The following is a 17,325-nucleotide window of genomic DNA, read 5'->3' as shown; positions in this document are numbered from 1 at the left end:
AAATCAATTAGCTACTGTAAAAAGAACATATGAAGATACAGCTGGGAATAAGCCATCTATTAACAAATAGGATTAGGAATTAATTTCCCCTTTCCAACAGCTTATGCCTCACTTGTCCACTATGTGCAACCAAATACCTTATGCTGAAAAGCTTTGCTTTCATCCTTAGCATGGTGAAAATAGTCCACTAAATTTTCAATCCTTGGAATGATTTAAAACTTTCTGATGAGTAGCTTTCTGCTAGAAAATGCTGATTACAGAAAATCTAAAAATTTCAAGGAAAAATATACTTTTTGTTGAAATTTGTTGACAGAATATAATCAAAACATATGTTATGCTGTTGACTACTGAATTACATCAAAACATGATGTAAAAACATTAAAGGCAAACAATGGAATAAATCAAAGCAATACTGAAAAAAAAAATTTCCTAAAGTATATGTTTTATTTTAAACATTTGGAAAGGTCCCATTAGAAATTGTATAACAGACTTTTCAGAATTTTTGTTTCATGGAACGTTTAAATTTTTGCAGAGAAAAAAAGAAAAAAATTGAATATGTCAGATCAATTTTTAGTCTAGAAGGACAATTCATATGTTTTTAGGAACGAGCACATTTAATTATAACTGTTGTTAGATCACAGCTAATCTTTTTGCAAACAAATTTGTTATATGAATAAATACAAGCATAACAAGCTAACACAAGTAAAGATTAGTTAAGGAATGCTAGTGAGAAATAATGAATTTTAAGAACAAATATGAAAAGGGGGATCACTAACTACAAAAAAGAAGCCAGACATGTTAAACCTGCTAGAGCTGAAACACTCCACCTCTGCTCCACTGATGGAGCAGAGCTGTAAATGGTGTAGAGAGCAACACAGAGCATGAGAACAAGTTAGCAAGTGAAGGGCACATATTTGGAACTCTAACTGACATGAGCTAGAAATACAGGAAGTATAGAAAGAATTTATAGAGAGTAAAATAGTGACATTAATGAAAACAACAAACTTGAGGATCTGGGACATAAAGCCATATGTAGAATGGGAAAAAATATTCTATGTAGCAGTATTAACAACAACAACAAAATCTATTTTAACTATCTACATCAACTCCTGTGTGTTTACAGTATTCTGTATTCTGATTCATCACCAATAACTAAACACACTTTTCTCACAAGTCTGATGCTGTCAAGAACATGCAGACAGAAGGGATTAGAGACTACAGTGAATCACAGAGTCAAAATTCTTACTGTCAGTGGGGTTTTCCAATGAATTCTTCCCAGAAAAACTGAAATACAATTTACAGTAGCCAACTTATTTCAAAAGGGTATGGTCACTGAACAGTAACTTGCAGGTACAACCTTCTAACATGTATCAAATATTTAAGTTGTATCTTTGTGGCACTACTTACTTCCAAGTTATCCACAGTCCCCACATACTTCCTGGTGACCTAGAAACATTTCATGTACTATGACTTCTCTTTGTTTCCAAGTTTCAGTAATTTGACTGTTATCAACACAATGAAATGCTTCATTAGAGTAAGACATTATTATAAATCAAGCATTCTGAGGCAGAAAACGGAACACGTTTTTGTTTGCAGCCTTCTCTCACACAAGTTAATGTGTGCATTACGATTGTCTTTGAATTACATTTAGTGCATACTACTTTTTCAAGAGTCTTGCCTAGTTCAGTGCCCAGGGTGGATGAACAAGAAGGGGAGAATAAGGCTGAAGGGATATTCTCAATTTGGAGAGCATCAGAAACTAAGTAGTTAATATTCATCTATTTGAAAACCTGGAGTTACTGTTCTGATCATCTGCTCTGAAATCATCTAGACTGATCTCCACAGTAACAAAGATCACAGAATTTTCTCCATGACCCCAATCAAACAGATGTAGACATTATTTATATGTGGTTTATATGAGGAAATCATTGTAGAGCTAAAATTTCAAGAGATCCAAGGTCCAGTAGAGCTTTATATAAATTGCTTCAGTGTTTCGGTTCCCTTACAGTAATGCAAAAGGTGTTCCAGTGTTCCCAGCCTGAATTTGTCTAGCTTCTGCTTCAGTCCTTTGGTTCTTCTTACGTCTTTGGTAGATCGAAGTGCTCTCTGCTATGACAAATCCTCCTGCGTAGGTGCTTACATGCCATAATCAAATCACCTCTTCTTCCCCCGTCCTCTGCTGAGCCGAATGGGGTGAAGACGTCAGTTTCGTATGGCGAGGCAGGTTGCCCAGACCTGCAGTCATTCCCCTTGCTCCTCGTTGAACTCTTCCCCTCTGAGCAGCCTTTGAAAGAGCACACAGGCACCGTGCAGATCTCAGCCATGCCATTTGCAGGGATGGGGCCATCTTCCAACTCCTGTGGAGTGTTTCCACCCTCACAGCTCCCAGCCTGTGCTCTCCCATGCAGTGTGGGGTGCCTGGGCTACCAGCCCACATGTCCACCTACCCCAAGCACCAACACTCCTCCACGCTCACAGACCTCCCCGCAGTCTGTGACCGGGCGCTTGGAATCCGTGTCCAGCTCTCAGGGGAGACATGCGTCCACCTCAGAACAAAGTCGAGACCCCGCCGGCCTCCCCAGGTCTTCGCCTCGTCCAGAGGCGCCGTCGTGGGGGAAAGGCCGCCCCAGGGCAGCCGCACCAAAGCCGGGCCCCTCAGGGACGCTGCAGGGCCCGACCCCAGCCCTCCTATCCTGTGCGGGCTCGCCGTCCCGCCGCCCGGCGTGTCATGGTGGCCCCGCTGCAGGCCAGAGCGGAGCGGAGCGGAGGGGAAACGGGTGGGCGGGGGTCGCCCCGACGGCACCAGGTGGAGCGGGGCCCGGCCGCCCGCGGCGGGAGGCCCCGCGGTCTACCCCTCACGAAAATGCGGCGGGAAAGCGGCCAAGACTCCCCGGGCCCGCAGGGACTCAGCGGCGCCCCGCCGCCCGACTCTGCGCCCCTGCCCCTTCGGCCCGGGCGGCGGGGGGGGGGGGGGGTGTCGAGGTCGGGCGGCCCCGCGGGAGGGCGCCGGCCCCGCCCTCTGGCCGGGCGGTTCTCTCCGCCGCGGGGCCGGGCGCCGGCGGTGTCTCCGCGGCGGCGGTCGGCGCGGGCAGGTGGCGGCCGAGAGGTGAAGCCGCTACGGCCCCGAGGGGACTAAGGACGGTGAAGCTGCAGGGGAAGAGCCGCTGAGGGAGGAGCCCCCGGGGAGTGTCGCCCTCTCGTCTTGCGTCCCTCCCGCGCCCGAGGCGGCGGCGGGGAAGGTGACCCGGGAAGATGGTGACTGTGGTGACGAAGCTGGTGCACTACCTGCACCTGAGGTAAGGACGGGCGGGTGCGGCGACTGCCCTGCACGTCCCGGCGGCCGCGACACCCGGGCGGCCGCCGCCCCGCTCCCGTCCCGCCGGGCGCTGCCGCGGGGTCTGGGCTGCCCGCTCACCCGTGCGGCCCCCGCCTCCGCGCCCGGAGCCTGCGCTCGCCCCTGCCCCGCCTCGTCCCGCGGGTCGCGGCCGGCGACGCCGGGCTGCGCCGAAACCGCCGAGAGCGATCGGGAGGGAAACTTCGGCGGCTGCCGGCTGGTGCGTTACGGTGTGGTCCGGGAACGAGCGACAGTCGGGGGGGCGGGGGGGGGGGGCTGGCGCCGCGGGTGGGAGCGTGTGCGCCCCCGCAGTCGGTGCCTGAGCCGGGCGGCCGGTTCCATGCGCGCTCCCTGCGGCGTCAGGCTTCTTCAGCCGCTCATGGACGTGCGTCTTGCAGCACGGCAGGACAACAAGGCGCTTTGTGGAAAATACCGGTTGTTATTTTATAGTTTGAAAAGTTGATGACCTTTCAGTACTTGTGGGGCGTAATTATAATAGCATGGATTTAGACAAATTGCATATTTCTTCTTTTCTATATGACTTCTGGCAGGATACATTACTAAGCCATTTCTCCCAGTATCATCTATTCGAATTAGAATTTAGCAGATAAATACGAATATTTTTGCTTTGGCTGGAGAGAAAGCAAAAAAATGTGCAGTCCTGGTGATGTTTCACCTGTGTTTTGTTGAATCACAATTTTTCTCCTGTATAAGAACACTTAATGTGCATCAAAGGACTAGATTGAAAACATAAAGAAAATCTATCAAGAGGGAGCATACATTGAGCCAGAAATTTAGTTTGTGAAAGCAGTGATAGTTTAGTGCAGCATTGTCATATAAGGCACACCAACTCTGGGAACTGATTTCATTAGCTAAATTTTTCCAAGTTAGCCATAGGAGTGGAAATGAGTGGAAAAAAGGACGATCAATTGTACTGTAATTTTTTATTGGTATGATTTAAAACTTCATTCCCAGGATATCTACAGTGTCTAGATATTTTTTAACAATTATTAAATAATGATACTTTGGCATGAATTACATGAGAGAAGCATGTAATGTCACCAATTTTTAACCTGGGTTGTTTGCTGTTTTTTTTTTTTAATAGGATATTTTAACTGCTAAAACTGTTTAACCTATTCCACAAGCCTAACCGAAATCACAACTCTTAATTTTATAAATTTGTGTGGTTTTTATGCTGCTGTTCCTTTGCTGGGCAAATAGAGAAGGAAATAAAGAAGGAAAAATCCCTACCAAGTCCTTATACCTGCCTCTTTTCTCTTGTCCTCCTCTGAACAGTGGGTATTTGTTTAACAGCATTTTACTGCTGGTTTTGAACCAGAGCTTCACAGCTCTATTTGCTTTATAAGCATCAGACAAAAAAATTCTCAGCCTCAAAGACTTTATAATATAAAGGAAATTAGGAAACAGCAAATAATGCAGACAGACGGCGGAATGGAGCAAAGTGATAAAGTTATGTTCTTAAACCAGCAACAGCCTGATTGCTGTCAAGTGTCTTGTAGATATCATGAGAAAGGATGCAAAGAGGCTAACAAGTTAATGCTGTTCTCATGCTGGATGAGCATCAAGATATCGAGAAAGTGTGATCAGTATATCTGAAAATTTAATAAATGCGTGGCCAGTGGTCTGGCTGAACGCAGAATTCGATTATTTTAGTACTGAGTGAAAGAAGTCAATAAAATTAGGGAAGATGTTAAAAAGTCCAGTAATTTGCTGTTATAGGACAAGTAGAGCTATTGGAGATGTGGCTGCAAAGGTACTCAGTAAATGTGCAATGGGTGAAGAAACTGAGTGTTATAGTCCTGAACGAACATGAGTTAGGATAAGTTTCTATTTGTCAAAGCTAAATAAGAGGATAGATACTTCACTGAGCATTGCTGGAGTCGTAAATAGTGGCAGTATCTGACAGGTCATAAATGAGCAAGAGGTGTTCCCTGGAACCGGTACACATCAGCAAGATAGAGGGTATTTGCACACAGAACAGATCAAGGGAGGGTACTCAGTCATCTTTAGTGAGTCTGCAGGCTTAAAATGCAGCTTGGTTTTAGCAAAATCATGCAATACTTTTGTCCATCTGGATCACAAAATCATGACAGACAGGGGTGGATGTTTCAATCCATGCCAGTCAGGCATGAACAGCTACTATTAGGCATTACAGTGTACTTATTCTTTGCCTCCATTAGCAAGCGACCAGCAATATAACAATGAACCCAGAAAACAGTAAAGTAGAAAAGAGAGTGCATAAATATGAAATTGTCTGGCATATTCTTGAGATACTGTAATTTATGAGCTTTGATTAAACCATTTTAGTAGGCTTCTGGTTAGACATGCAATAATATTTTTTCCTATATGTGAGGATGGAAATAGTTAAAAACCAATTAACAGTAAGGAAACGGAAAAATAAGCTGTTTGACTGAGTTAAGAATAGTTAGGCAGCTGCTGTGCTGGGAAAAATGCTTATCATCAGCATTGTCCCTTTTTGTCCCCCGAGTGCAGCCTACACAGAAATGCTAAGGGTCACCTGTCATCTTCGTATTCCGTGTAAATACTTCACTAGTGAGGCCTGGTACATGAATTGGATTTTAAGGTTCTGCCACAGTTAAGTGAATAAATATTATGCTAATATGTCATAAGAAAAAGATATTTGAACATGAAAGACTGTACTTAATAAGTTTATAAGAATATATTTTGTGGCAAGAGTAGACTATGCCAATAAACTAGTACACTGGGCAGCCCAAACAAGTACTTTGATCAGATCCTTAGAGAATCATAATTATGCCCTTAATCCACTACTTACTGAGAAACAGATAATTAATTTATATCACTGTAGGACTTGCACAGTTAGCAGAAATGTGTGCATCGTAGGAATCTGTCTTGCCTTTGAATTTGACACCTTGCAAAACGTAAGATCTCAAAGCTACAGGAGTAATATTACGACTGTGGGCACTATACAGCTGTTCCAAAAAATGCCCTTTCTGAAAATCAGAAGTATTCTGATACATTGAAATACAGTACTCATACTTGCTAGAAGAAATCATGTAGCAGTACTTGGTCTCTTACACTTACCTCAATTAATTAGGCCTTACAGAGGATGATTCTGTACCCATGTAAGCCAACAGGAAAGGTCCCATTCAGCCTAGTCATAAACTTCTGATTAGTTTCAGTGAGACAAAAGCAGGCTTACTGAATGGTAATGGCTCAGTCAAGAAAGTAACTGTAAAAATACTAAATTACGTTCTCAGTAATGCAAAATGTTTTCATATAAATATACTTTATGTCATTATCTCTATGTAAATAATGCACCAAGTGAAAGCAGAGCAGTGTACAGAAATGAGATGAGCTGTGATTCTTGAGAACAACAGACAAAGGAGATGGCGGCAGATAGAGCAGCTCCCAAGGATAACACCAGGCAACACAAGCACAGTGAAGACAAAGACGTAGACTTGTGAATGTGAGACATTCACAAGGGGAATGACCATTTGATGCTACCAAGGAGATTTCCGCACTAAATTGTATTGCAGAAATTTGAACTGAAGCATGGCTGTGGTAGGTACAGTTCCTCATTTTAGGAAATGAAAATGATTAAGCTACACAGGTGGAAAAGAGCAGTCCCGGGCGTGAAGTGCTTTTTTGGAAGTTCAGTATTGGTTATGGAATTAACTATCTGTTTTTATAACCTGCCTCTGAAAGCGGCGACATGAAATGCAATAAGATTGTTAACTGAAGCAGCAACTAATAAGACTTTTTTGGAGTGGTCATGAGACCCCTGCTTTTATATGTGAATTTTTTATATCTTTAAAAAGTTGGTCAGCAAATAAAAACCTTCTGCTAATACTGTCTGTCACATCTTCCTTCATCCCTCTGATTCCAACATATTTACGCTCACCAAGAGGTCTCACTTAGGCTGTGCAGGGCTTTGGTACGAGCATGGATTTAAGGATCTGCTTCTTAAAAATCCGTGATCTGGGTCTGGTGGTTCAAGATGTGGCTGATGGGCTGAATCCTGCCTGAGGAACATTTCTAGCAGGCCTGGCACATTTTTCTCAAAGGAGCCTGGGACCAAGAAATTTTTAAAGCATGCTTTACTGCTGCTACTCCAAAACCTTAGCACGTGGCTGTGCGTGGTTAGCTTGAAGAAGGAGCAGAGAGGAGAGAGAGGATGAGGAAGCAGATGAAGGAGCATGACTCTTCCTCTTGGTTACAGATCCAGCAAAGGTTGAAGCTGCTGATGTTGCTGTTACAAAAGCACAGAGTCTGGACCTCTTGGTTCAGCATATGGTATGGCTACCATACTTGGACAAAGTGTTTACCTGTGAAACATCTTTTTTAGAAGTTTCATGTCCCTCTTAGAGCACCCCAGAGAACTATCATGATTCCTGAGTCCAACTGAGTGTCCTTGCCTCTACTCTTTTGGGGTCTTGGTACCATCCTGGCCATCTCCAATGGACATGTAAAGCATAGAGGGTTCTGATGAGTGCTGCAGGTGAGGTTATACAGCACAGGTATTTTATGGCTCCTTATGCTATTGCACTAGCATGCAAAGAGTCTGCATGGACCACTGTGTGGTCTTTGATTCTTAAAAAAAAAAAAAATTAAAAAAACCCCCTGTACATAATTTTGTTTCATTTGTGGAATTATAAATAAACACAATGAACATATTGAGACACATAGACCTGAAGTTTCATTATTGACTTCTAAAGTTCTTGAGTTCATTTACTTTTACAAGCTTAATGTATCTTTAACGCAAGGTGGTTTTTCTCTCTCTCTCTCTCTCTATATATATATTTAATGTAGCTACTCTGTTGCTTCTTCCACCCTAGTGTAGGAACATAGCACAGGAGGATGCCAGGTCGGAAAGAACTTTGTTGCTCACTGAATGCTACCTTGTGGCTTACATACCATCTCTATTCCAATTCATAAACATACTGAGCTTTTTTAAAGATCAGGTTGTCCTTCTTGATGATTGTGCTGGAACCTTGCTCCTCTTGATATTTAGAAATTAATTTCTGATTTTCAACCTACAGTTGCCAATGGAAAGTTTCTACACATTTCTTTTGTATCAACGTTGGCCATTAACTTAAATGGATCTTCCCACCTGGGATATCTATGACTATGAGTACTCGCAAACAGCAATTTTATCATTGCTTCTTAGTTGCTCATGCTGAGTAGATTCTGCTCTTTCCCATGTGATTTCTGGATTATTAGTGTTCAGAAGTGACACTATAATTTTAAGTAATATCTGATCAATGTCTGTGATGATATTAATACTCTGCTATCTTGCCTGATATATTGTAGGACTCTGTATGCCTTTTTTATTGCTGTACTACACTGTGTGTCATGGTTGTCTTATGACCAATTAATATCTGTCATTTCAAACTGATGAGTCCTCTGGCTTACAGCATAAAATCTAGTTATTAAGTCTATTAAATACATGTACTTATGTCTCATTTTTATTTTTCCAGTCCTTTTATTCATTCATTTTTCCTGTATAATATTCTGGACTTTCTCTAAATTGATATCCCTAATTTCATACTATCAGTAAATTTCACATTTTTCTTTCTGTGCCAAAGTTATGAATAAAAATATTAAATAAGGTGATCATTAACAAGAGGGAACTGTGAGAAATTTTAACAGGAAGACTCCCTTTCCCCCAGTTAATCAATTAGCTTTTTGATCTTATGTATTGCTATCTCTTTTCAGTTAAATCTTTCCCCAGTTTACAAACTTGCACTGTTCCCAGTCTGCTGGGGTAACTGTGTATGTAGTTATGTTCTTTAAGTGGTACAGTACCAAATGCAAATTGAAGGCCATATAGGTTAGATCTGCTGCAGCCCCCCATCTTTAATACAGCAAGTTATTTTATTACCAAAATCTGTATTTACCTTCTTAATGTCATGTTGTATTTTATCCCAGGTTTCCATTCACCTCCGTGTCTCAAAAGATCTTTTCCTTTGAAGTTCTTAAAAAGACTTCCACACTATCGAGCTCTGAGTAACAGGTGTAAAGTTTCCAGTTTTTCTGTTTTTCTCTTTCTGCATTATATTTGTTTCATTGACATTCTCTGGTGGCATCACTTGAGCTGATTCATAGATTTTTTTTTTAATTACTTACTATTGAATTCATAGGTAAATTGTTTCAATATTTGGGATAGGACATTATCTATTCTGCCTGGCTTAATTTTACCAAATCTTGAAAACTTTGCTTCTATCTTGAATGTGATTTAGTGTTATACACACATTTTCAGGAGTCGTCTGGCTTTTGTTGTCACTCCCCTTACAGAAGATTGAGTCAGAAAGTTTTGGGGTGGCCGTGCCAACAGTATCTGTGATTTCAACTCCATTCTTAGTGTGTAGCAACTTCACTGCCATTTCATTTCTCTTTTCCTCTATACTGTCAAAGAATAGTATACATTTATTTTAATTTATTTTACTAGGTCTCAGGACCTGTCAGCAGTCAGGACTCAGCTTGACTTTTGGCAATTCTCATTTGATCCCTACACTTTTTGACCTGCAAGACAGAGCTTTCTTGTTCCCTACTTCTCACCCTGCCTTTCTTGTAGGCTTTTTGCTCACACCTAATACAGCGTTCAGATAAATCCATTTATTTTTTCAACCAGAGATGCTGCACACTTGTCAGTTATCTCTATGGAGCTGCCAACTCTCTTTAGAGGATACTGAACATACAAGAAGCCCATGGTGAGGCTGTAGAACAGAGAACTCAAGGTCTTAGACCTGGGGATCATCTCTGTGTAAGCCTGAACTCTTGCTTTTGTTTAAAAGTGCCATAAGATGAAAAAAAAAGGCATGCACTCTGCAAGATGCTGTTAGTCAAGACATACTGTTTAAAGTAGTTAATCCAGCTCATTTTGACTAAAAAGGATTACTGAATGATTATGTATCAGCTCTGCAAAGATGTAAACCTCTTCCATCAGCACTTTGGCTCCAAAAGAGGATGTTTGTTCATGGCTGCTTTGAAACAGCTTAAACCACTTTCTGACCGATCTATGATAAATGACAAAAAATTTCTTGAAATTAATTAAGAATGCCCATCCAGCAGTTTTCACTCAATTAAACTTGACTAGCTCTTTGACTAAAGAAGGCCATCACGAATGTTTTGCAAGCATTTTATTTTTTGCCGTTCAGCTCCATGTGGTACCTCCCAGAACCTACACAAAGGCGGAAGGATTGTCCCAGCCCAGGAAGCATGAGATGGGACACTCACCGTTTCAGCTTTTACCAGGCTTGCCAGGTGCAATAGAAAGGAAAAGATGCTCTTACTGTTTGGAGGTGGAGGGTGACCCTTGTCACCAAGAAGGCCAGCTGGCAGGTGTTTCTCAGACTGCGTCCTCTCTTTCTGATACTGCCTGTCAAGCCAGACACAGCCCTGGCTGGGTGCTCGATGTGGTGGCTTTTGCAACATGGGAAAGGAGATCGCTGCAATACCTACATAATCATTTCCCTCATTCTGTTAGGAAAGACAACACCAATAATTCTGTGGCATGTCCATACACCTCAATTCCCTCATTCTTCCTGCTCAGATGCTTATTTCCTCCAATCCTTCCTGACATATCCTCCCAGCCAGAGCCTCTCATCAGCAAAAATGACTGCAATGAGTAATTGAAAATCATAATATTCCCATTTTTCTTTTTTTTTTTTTCTGCAACAGTGGTCAGTAGAATCACTGGATACTTGATTCCTATCGTGTCATAAGTATATATTTTTATCAGCCTCATTCCTCCTTTGTACTTTCAAAACCACCTTCATAATCTCTGGCCAAAAAAAAGAAGCCAATGTGGCCATCACAGTCCATCGGCTTGGAGGGAAGGTTTGCATCACTTTTTAATAATTTTTCTCTCTGCAGCACAAAGATTGAAATGAGAAACAGTGCTACATAAAGTAAGCTTTGAGAGATCAGAGATTTAAAGCAGGAGCTTGAAGTACAGTGAAAATTATTAGAAAATACACTCAAGAAAATAGTACAGGCAAGCACATTTTACTTTCTAGAAGCGAGCAACCCAGAACAGCTCTTAGCCACTATGTGTCCCACTGAGCTGTCGAATAATTAACAGATGGAGTAATTAGAGACTGAGTCATTTTGTGGAATTACTGTAAGTCAAGCAATGTTATGGCAAGAAGTTGGGGACTTTGTAAAAAAACAGTATAGTTACAGTTGTAAACAATATTCTTCCCAGTGAGCGTAGTAACAAGTAGTGAGATAAAAGAAATGCACACTAATGAAAAATGTCCACCCAGGCCTAAATATTAAAAATTCTGTTTGTTTCTTCCTTACGGCGAGTCTAGCTAGGAGAAAGATATTTTTTCTTCTTTTGTTTGCTTCTGGTGTGTTTAATACTATTTTCAAAGTTGGGATATCTGTAGATGGTGGAGTGACGGATCTCCTCACACTCTGGGCAGCGGCATGTACTGACATCACGGACTTTACCAAAGGGCTTACGGATTTACACGAAGTAATGAGACCCAGACATACCTACCCTAGGTTACACGTACCTTTTCCTTCCTTCCCTTTCTGCAGAACTGAAGTTGCCTCTAGCAGAAATGAGAGGACAGTCCCCCCCTTTTCACAAGTGCAAACCAACTCCTATAGTCTGTTCTAGAATGCTATCTAATTATTTAATTTTTCTCCAAAACCCAGATTTCTGGAGATGGCTTATATGTGATTGAATCTGAGTGTCAGAACCTGCAAGTAAATGTTAAGCCGGGAACATATCCGCAATGTTGTCTGTGTGTAATTTGCATTGCAGCTGTACAGAGCAGCTCAGTGAAGGAGATGGATACTGAAATGCTGAATCCAAGAACTGTGGTAACAGCCTGGTGGATGGCGCTGCATCAGATAGATACTTAACTTGTGAAGGCAGGAGTCCAAAGAACTCAGAAATGTCAATAAAAGCTTGATTTTATCATGTAAGCAAGGAACATTTAAATAAAAATATTGTTCCTCTCTCTCTCAAGTTGAGCGATCAGATCGATTTTACTTTGATGCTAAGAAGTGGTAGTCATATTCAACTTTAAACAAATACTAATTGCTAAAAATACAGCATAGCTGAATGAATGTGGCCAAAGAAGCATTTGTGGAAAAATGTCAACTTCTGTGAAGGAACTCAGATTACTAGAACAATGTCTTTTTGGCACAGGAATTATGAATGCCAGAAATCAACATTTAACTGTGTGAGTGAGAGACTCAAATATGAAGTTAACCCCCCCCCCCCCCCCCCCCAGTCTGTACTCACTATTAAATCAAGCAGAAAACAATAATTTCATTAAATGGTACAACTGACAGAGGAACTGCAGAATCAGAACTCTGATTCTGCCAAATATTTTGGCAGACAAAATTAGTAGGAGGAGAGGTTTTATAGTCCTTGTTTATCAGAAAACGAGCATTTACAAATGCAGTTATAGGAAGTTATTGATATTCTTATTGTTTGAAATAAAACCATGAAACTCCTATGTCCAATTTATTATGATGGACCTAACATGAAAAAAGGCTCAAGTAGCTATGGAAAGTTGTGCTAAGTGGGTTCATTAGATCCAGTTAAAATTTGTAATAAGAGACACTCTTCGCATACAGGAAAGGGAAGAAGTGGTTCAGTTCATGCTTTGCCAAGGTTGTCACATTGGACTAATTAAATGGCTGGGGCGATCGCTCGTCAGAAGGGGAATTGCTTCAGTTGAGAATCGGGATCCTTGCTGGAAGTTTATGCTTATTCAAGTGAAGACAAGAAAAGGTGACACCTGACCATCAGAAGAGTGTAGTACTTCACCACTTCAGTAATACTTCTATCATACTTTTGTTTTGACACAAAATTGAACAAAGATTGGAGGAACAAATGGTATTCAGTGGAAAGAAGCTAGACCACTTCTAAATAAGAATTATAAACCAAAGTAATGTTGTTAGAGTAGTATATTGTCTGTCCTCTTTGTCGTGGACCTGAATGCTGTTTGTTAGGTGATACACATTTAACAGCAGTTAAGGAATAATAGAAGTCCAGCAGTCTTTAGTGTTTCTGATAAGAAATTACCTGTCTAAAAAGAAAATAATGTGCATTATTTTGTACTTCCCAATCCTTACCATTTCTTCTTTGAGGAAAGGACTCCGATTGAACCTCTTACTCATAGAAGGGCCATTGACTCCTTGGTGCAGGCATCCATTGCTGTCCGGGTTGCTGAGACGTGCAGGTGAACATGCATGCGCAGAAAGACAACTACAGTTGTGATAACATCTGACAACTGGAAGAGAAATGTCCTTTAGAACTGGTTTCAGTCCATCTCAGATGATGAAATCTAGTCTTTGCCACAGAGGTGAGCTGTGGGACCTTTGCCCCTGCACGTTACTGGTGTGGGATCCCTACAGCGAAGGGTGGGTGCCAGAGGAGAACTGGTCTCCTGTATATTTTTCCTGTAGGACATTTTAATTCTGTTAAAACAATTTTGCTCCTCTCTGCTTTTCACAATAGAGAAGCATATGGTCCCACATTTGGTGGCCAGCACGAGCAACAGATTAACATCTTAGATAAATGCTACATTGTGCTATTATGACAGCAAATGCAATTAGACCTGGGCATAATCAGACAAAAGATTCCATAGCCAGAGAAAAGCACATGTTCTCTATGAATTAGAGACCCGGTATTGATTTGTAATTATATATATGAGATAGAATGGTTTACATCTCCAATAATCTTTAAAGACTGCCATCTGCCTCTAGACAAACTTAAGAAGGAAACTTAATTTGGATAAAAACCTGCTGTGGATAGTTAATTCAGTTAAGGGATCATCAATTTCTAATAAAATTTAAGGATTGGTCTGCGTGATAATCCTTTGAACTACCTGCAGCAACAAATTTGTCCTTAGCGTTTATTCCCCACGGTGTCACAGGGGCACTCTGCTTTCTGGTAAGTGATATGGCCAATAATGGTCAATAAAAACTGACTGAAACAAAATTGAAAGAATGTAAAGATGACTGCTATCATAATAGTAGTAATAACAGTAAAACTGTTCAAAATGAGGTGATAATAGTGCATTAAAATACTTCTTTCTTAAATATAGTAGTGATATGAGGTAAATAGATTTTTTTAAGATGAATTTAAAAGTACGGATTATGAATGTATGCACGTGTACATCCACTTGCCACAAATGGGATCAACAAGGACCTTCAGTGTTAGGGGATAAGACAGACGTGAAATGAGGGCAGAACAGAAGCGTTTGAGTAAATGTCAGTCTGGAGTGTCTTTCTTCTCAGTCTTTCAGGACTGCATTTCTGTTCCTGAGCAAGAGCAAGTTTGCACGCCATGAGCTCCCTGGTGTACGCTGACTCCTGCTGCACTCTGTGTCCTTAGCAATTTCCTTTGAACTCTCTCACTCAGCAGAGTATAAGGTCCATTTCAATTTGATAATGAGGAAGTCATGATGACCTGAATATAATCGATTTAAGTGCAGTACAGGGTGTTATGTTTTCTTTCAAGATGTCTTTAGAGCCAACGCAGAGATACCATTTTAATGTTTTGGGCTTCATGTTGCTATCCATCTAAGTGTTTACATCAGATTTATAAATCCTTCATGACATTTTTCTTAAAGGAAACATTACTTCATCTGTTACACTGCTGACAACAGAATATAGTTTTCTTAGGTAAGTCAGAAGTTCAGGCCAGTGTCAGAGGTTAGTTACACTAGTCATTTGTGATGAAAGAAAAGTCTCTATTAATGCTTATGCACTAGGATTAAGATGACTTGAATGCTGTAATCCTTCCTGTTGGCACATCATGCGGCCATCTGACAACAGCTGTTTCCTCCTTAATCTAATGGGAAAAATTCTGGGAGATTGTTGCTTGCACCATTACAAGCTCAGTTGTTGCAATTTATGTTTGAGTAAATATGCATATTTATCTCAATAAAAACCTCTTAAATGTATACCTGTAGTATAGTCTTGTTTATTTTTGGCATCTGCTTTAGTAAGTACCCAGAGAACCAGCCAACCTCATTCTGCACTAACGCGTTCTTTTTAGTTCTGTAGTTAGGAACATGACATGTGGGACAGTAGGATCCAAAACTTGTCATGAGGGAAAAAACAGGCATTTGGGGCACATCGAAAAATGAGTAAGCATTGCATGGTATGACACTTTGTAATTACCACTCTTGGCAGAAGGCCAAGCATGAAGTTCGCAGAGTCTTGAAGCTACTGGAGCTGGAGGATCCCGCCTTGGAACTGGACATCATGCTGGCATCTCTGTATTTCATGCTAGCTGCTACTTTCAGGACACAAAATTACATTTGCCTCAAGTATTCCCCGAGCTTCAAATTGTTGGGGTACTTAAGCAAAGCTTGGAGGTCCTAAATTCATCCATGAGAATCTGATTTCGGCACTGTTGGATCACGATCCCATCATAGGCACACTGGTTTGACTGACAGGTAGCAGTACGTTCACAATTATTGAATGCATTTGGTATTGGAGGTAAAATAAAGGCATTCCTTGAAAGCAGAAGACTGAACATTTTTATTTAAAAAAAAAAAATCCTTTTGAGTTGGTGATGCACAGTAGAGTAACTGCTGTTGCTTGTGAAGTGGGAGAATTTAGCCGGAAGATCCTGTCCCTCTTTATGGATGTTTTCTGAGTTTAGCTTGGGAACACAATGAAATGCAGGGGTGGGGGGAGAAGAAAAAGGGTTATATTGAACGTGAGGGAAATAATTCTGTACCTTTCAAGAACAGAAACTCAGAACTGAAAGATCACATGAAATGCTTTATTACAATTTCAGGTGAAGTCCTTGGAATTGTGAATAGGGATGTCCGTATTTACAAGAACAGTGAAGGCGATAGAAGGCACCAGGCTTGCACCCACCAGCACTGAGCGTGTGCGTGCTGTAGATGATGCTAAGGATACCACGCTAATAAGGATTATGTGAATGTCACTTTGAGAACTATTATGCTCTGATCCAGGCAATTGTTATAATCAATCCTAGCTATTGACAGCAGAAATATTCCAAGCCAGCTCTTAACTTCCAGCAGCAGAACTCCCAACTACTCTCTGGGTAAATGGGCTCATGGCCAAGCTCTCCTAAAATCCACCTACACCAGACCAGTAACTGTTGAGGGAAGTGCCCCATCCCTGGAAGTGTTTAAGACCAGGTTGGATGAGGCTTTTGGCAACATGGTCTAGTGGAGGGTGTCCCTGCCCATGGCAGGGGGGTTGGAACTAGATGATCTTTAAGGTCCCTTCCAACCCAAACCATGCTACAATTCTATGATTCCATGAAGTGAAAACAAAACTGGTCTCTGTGTTGCAAAACACAAAATATTCCTAGTATCAGGACAGAAAGGACAAATAAATGGTCCTACTCCGCTGTCTACTCTTCCCAGCAGATATACACTATGAGGAACAGAATTCATGTTCATTCTCGAACTTCATGTTTGAGAATGATGATTGCAGAGGCTGGAACACACCACGGACTGACTAGGCAGAGACTGAACTCACTCACGTCTAGGAGTGTGCTCTGGAGTTTATGCAGCCACAGATTTGTAATTCACAGGATCTTTGGGCATACTCTTGTTTTAGCTAAGATTCATGCTAAGATTGTTAGCTTAGCAAATCACTGGATTCTGCAGTGCTCTTTTGTGTTAGCTCCTTCCAATAACAAGACTTCGCATGCAAATATGAATAGATGGGGCAAAATAAAAATATTGCAAGCCCTAATAGATAAATATTGCAGGTATTTTTATGACATTGCAGTATGTATGAATACTGATCAAATGTTTAGGGATGAAATGGGAGGAAAACAAATATGGAATACTCTACTTATATTAAAGGCCTGTTGTGTAAACTGGGTTTAATATAATCTTTAAACAGGTAAGTTCTTGTGAGTATTCTCAAGGGGGTTGCTTTTATTTGCACCATCTACCTTGGTCTAGTCTGAAGGAAATTCAGTTTATTTAAAATTAATTCTTAGGCTCCAGTGCCTCAAACAC

At 41.2% G+C, this 17,325-nt stretch overlaps 1 protein-coding gene across 1 annotated transcript in view; it reads left to right on the top strand.

The window, feature by feature from the left end:
- Nucleotides 1-1,111: 1,111 nt before the first annotated feature.
- Nucleotides 1,112-17,325, top strand: part of ARHGAP18 (Rho GTPase activating protein 18) — a 100,725-nt gene continuing 84,511 nt past the window's right edge. Inside the window, exon 1 of the mRNA XM_075748055.1 lies at nucleotides 1,112-3,296. Within this exon, the coding sequence (XP_075604170.1) occupies nucleotides 3,253-3,296 (44 nt within the window). The 5' untranslated portion in view covers nucleotides 1,112-3,252. The remainder of the gene's footprint in view (nucleotides 3,297-17,325) is intronic.

This window comes from Balearica regulorum, chromosome 3, assembly GCF_011004875.1.
Source record: "Balearica regulorum gibbericeps isolate bBalReg1 chromosome 3, bBalReg1.pri, whole genome shotgun sequence".
Lineage (NCBI taxonomy): Eukaryota > Metazoa > Chordata > Aves > Gruiformes > Gruidae > Balearica > Balearica regulorum.
This window is presented reverse-complemented; position numbering and strand designations above follow the sequence as displayed.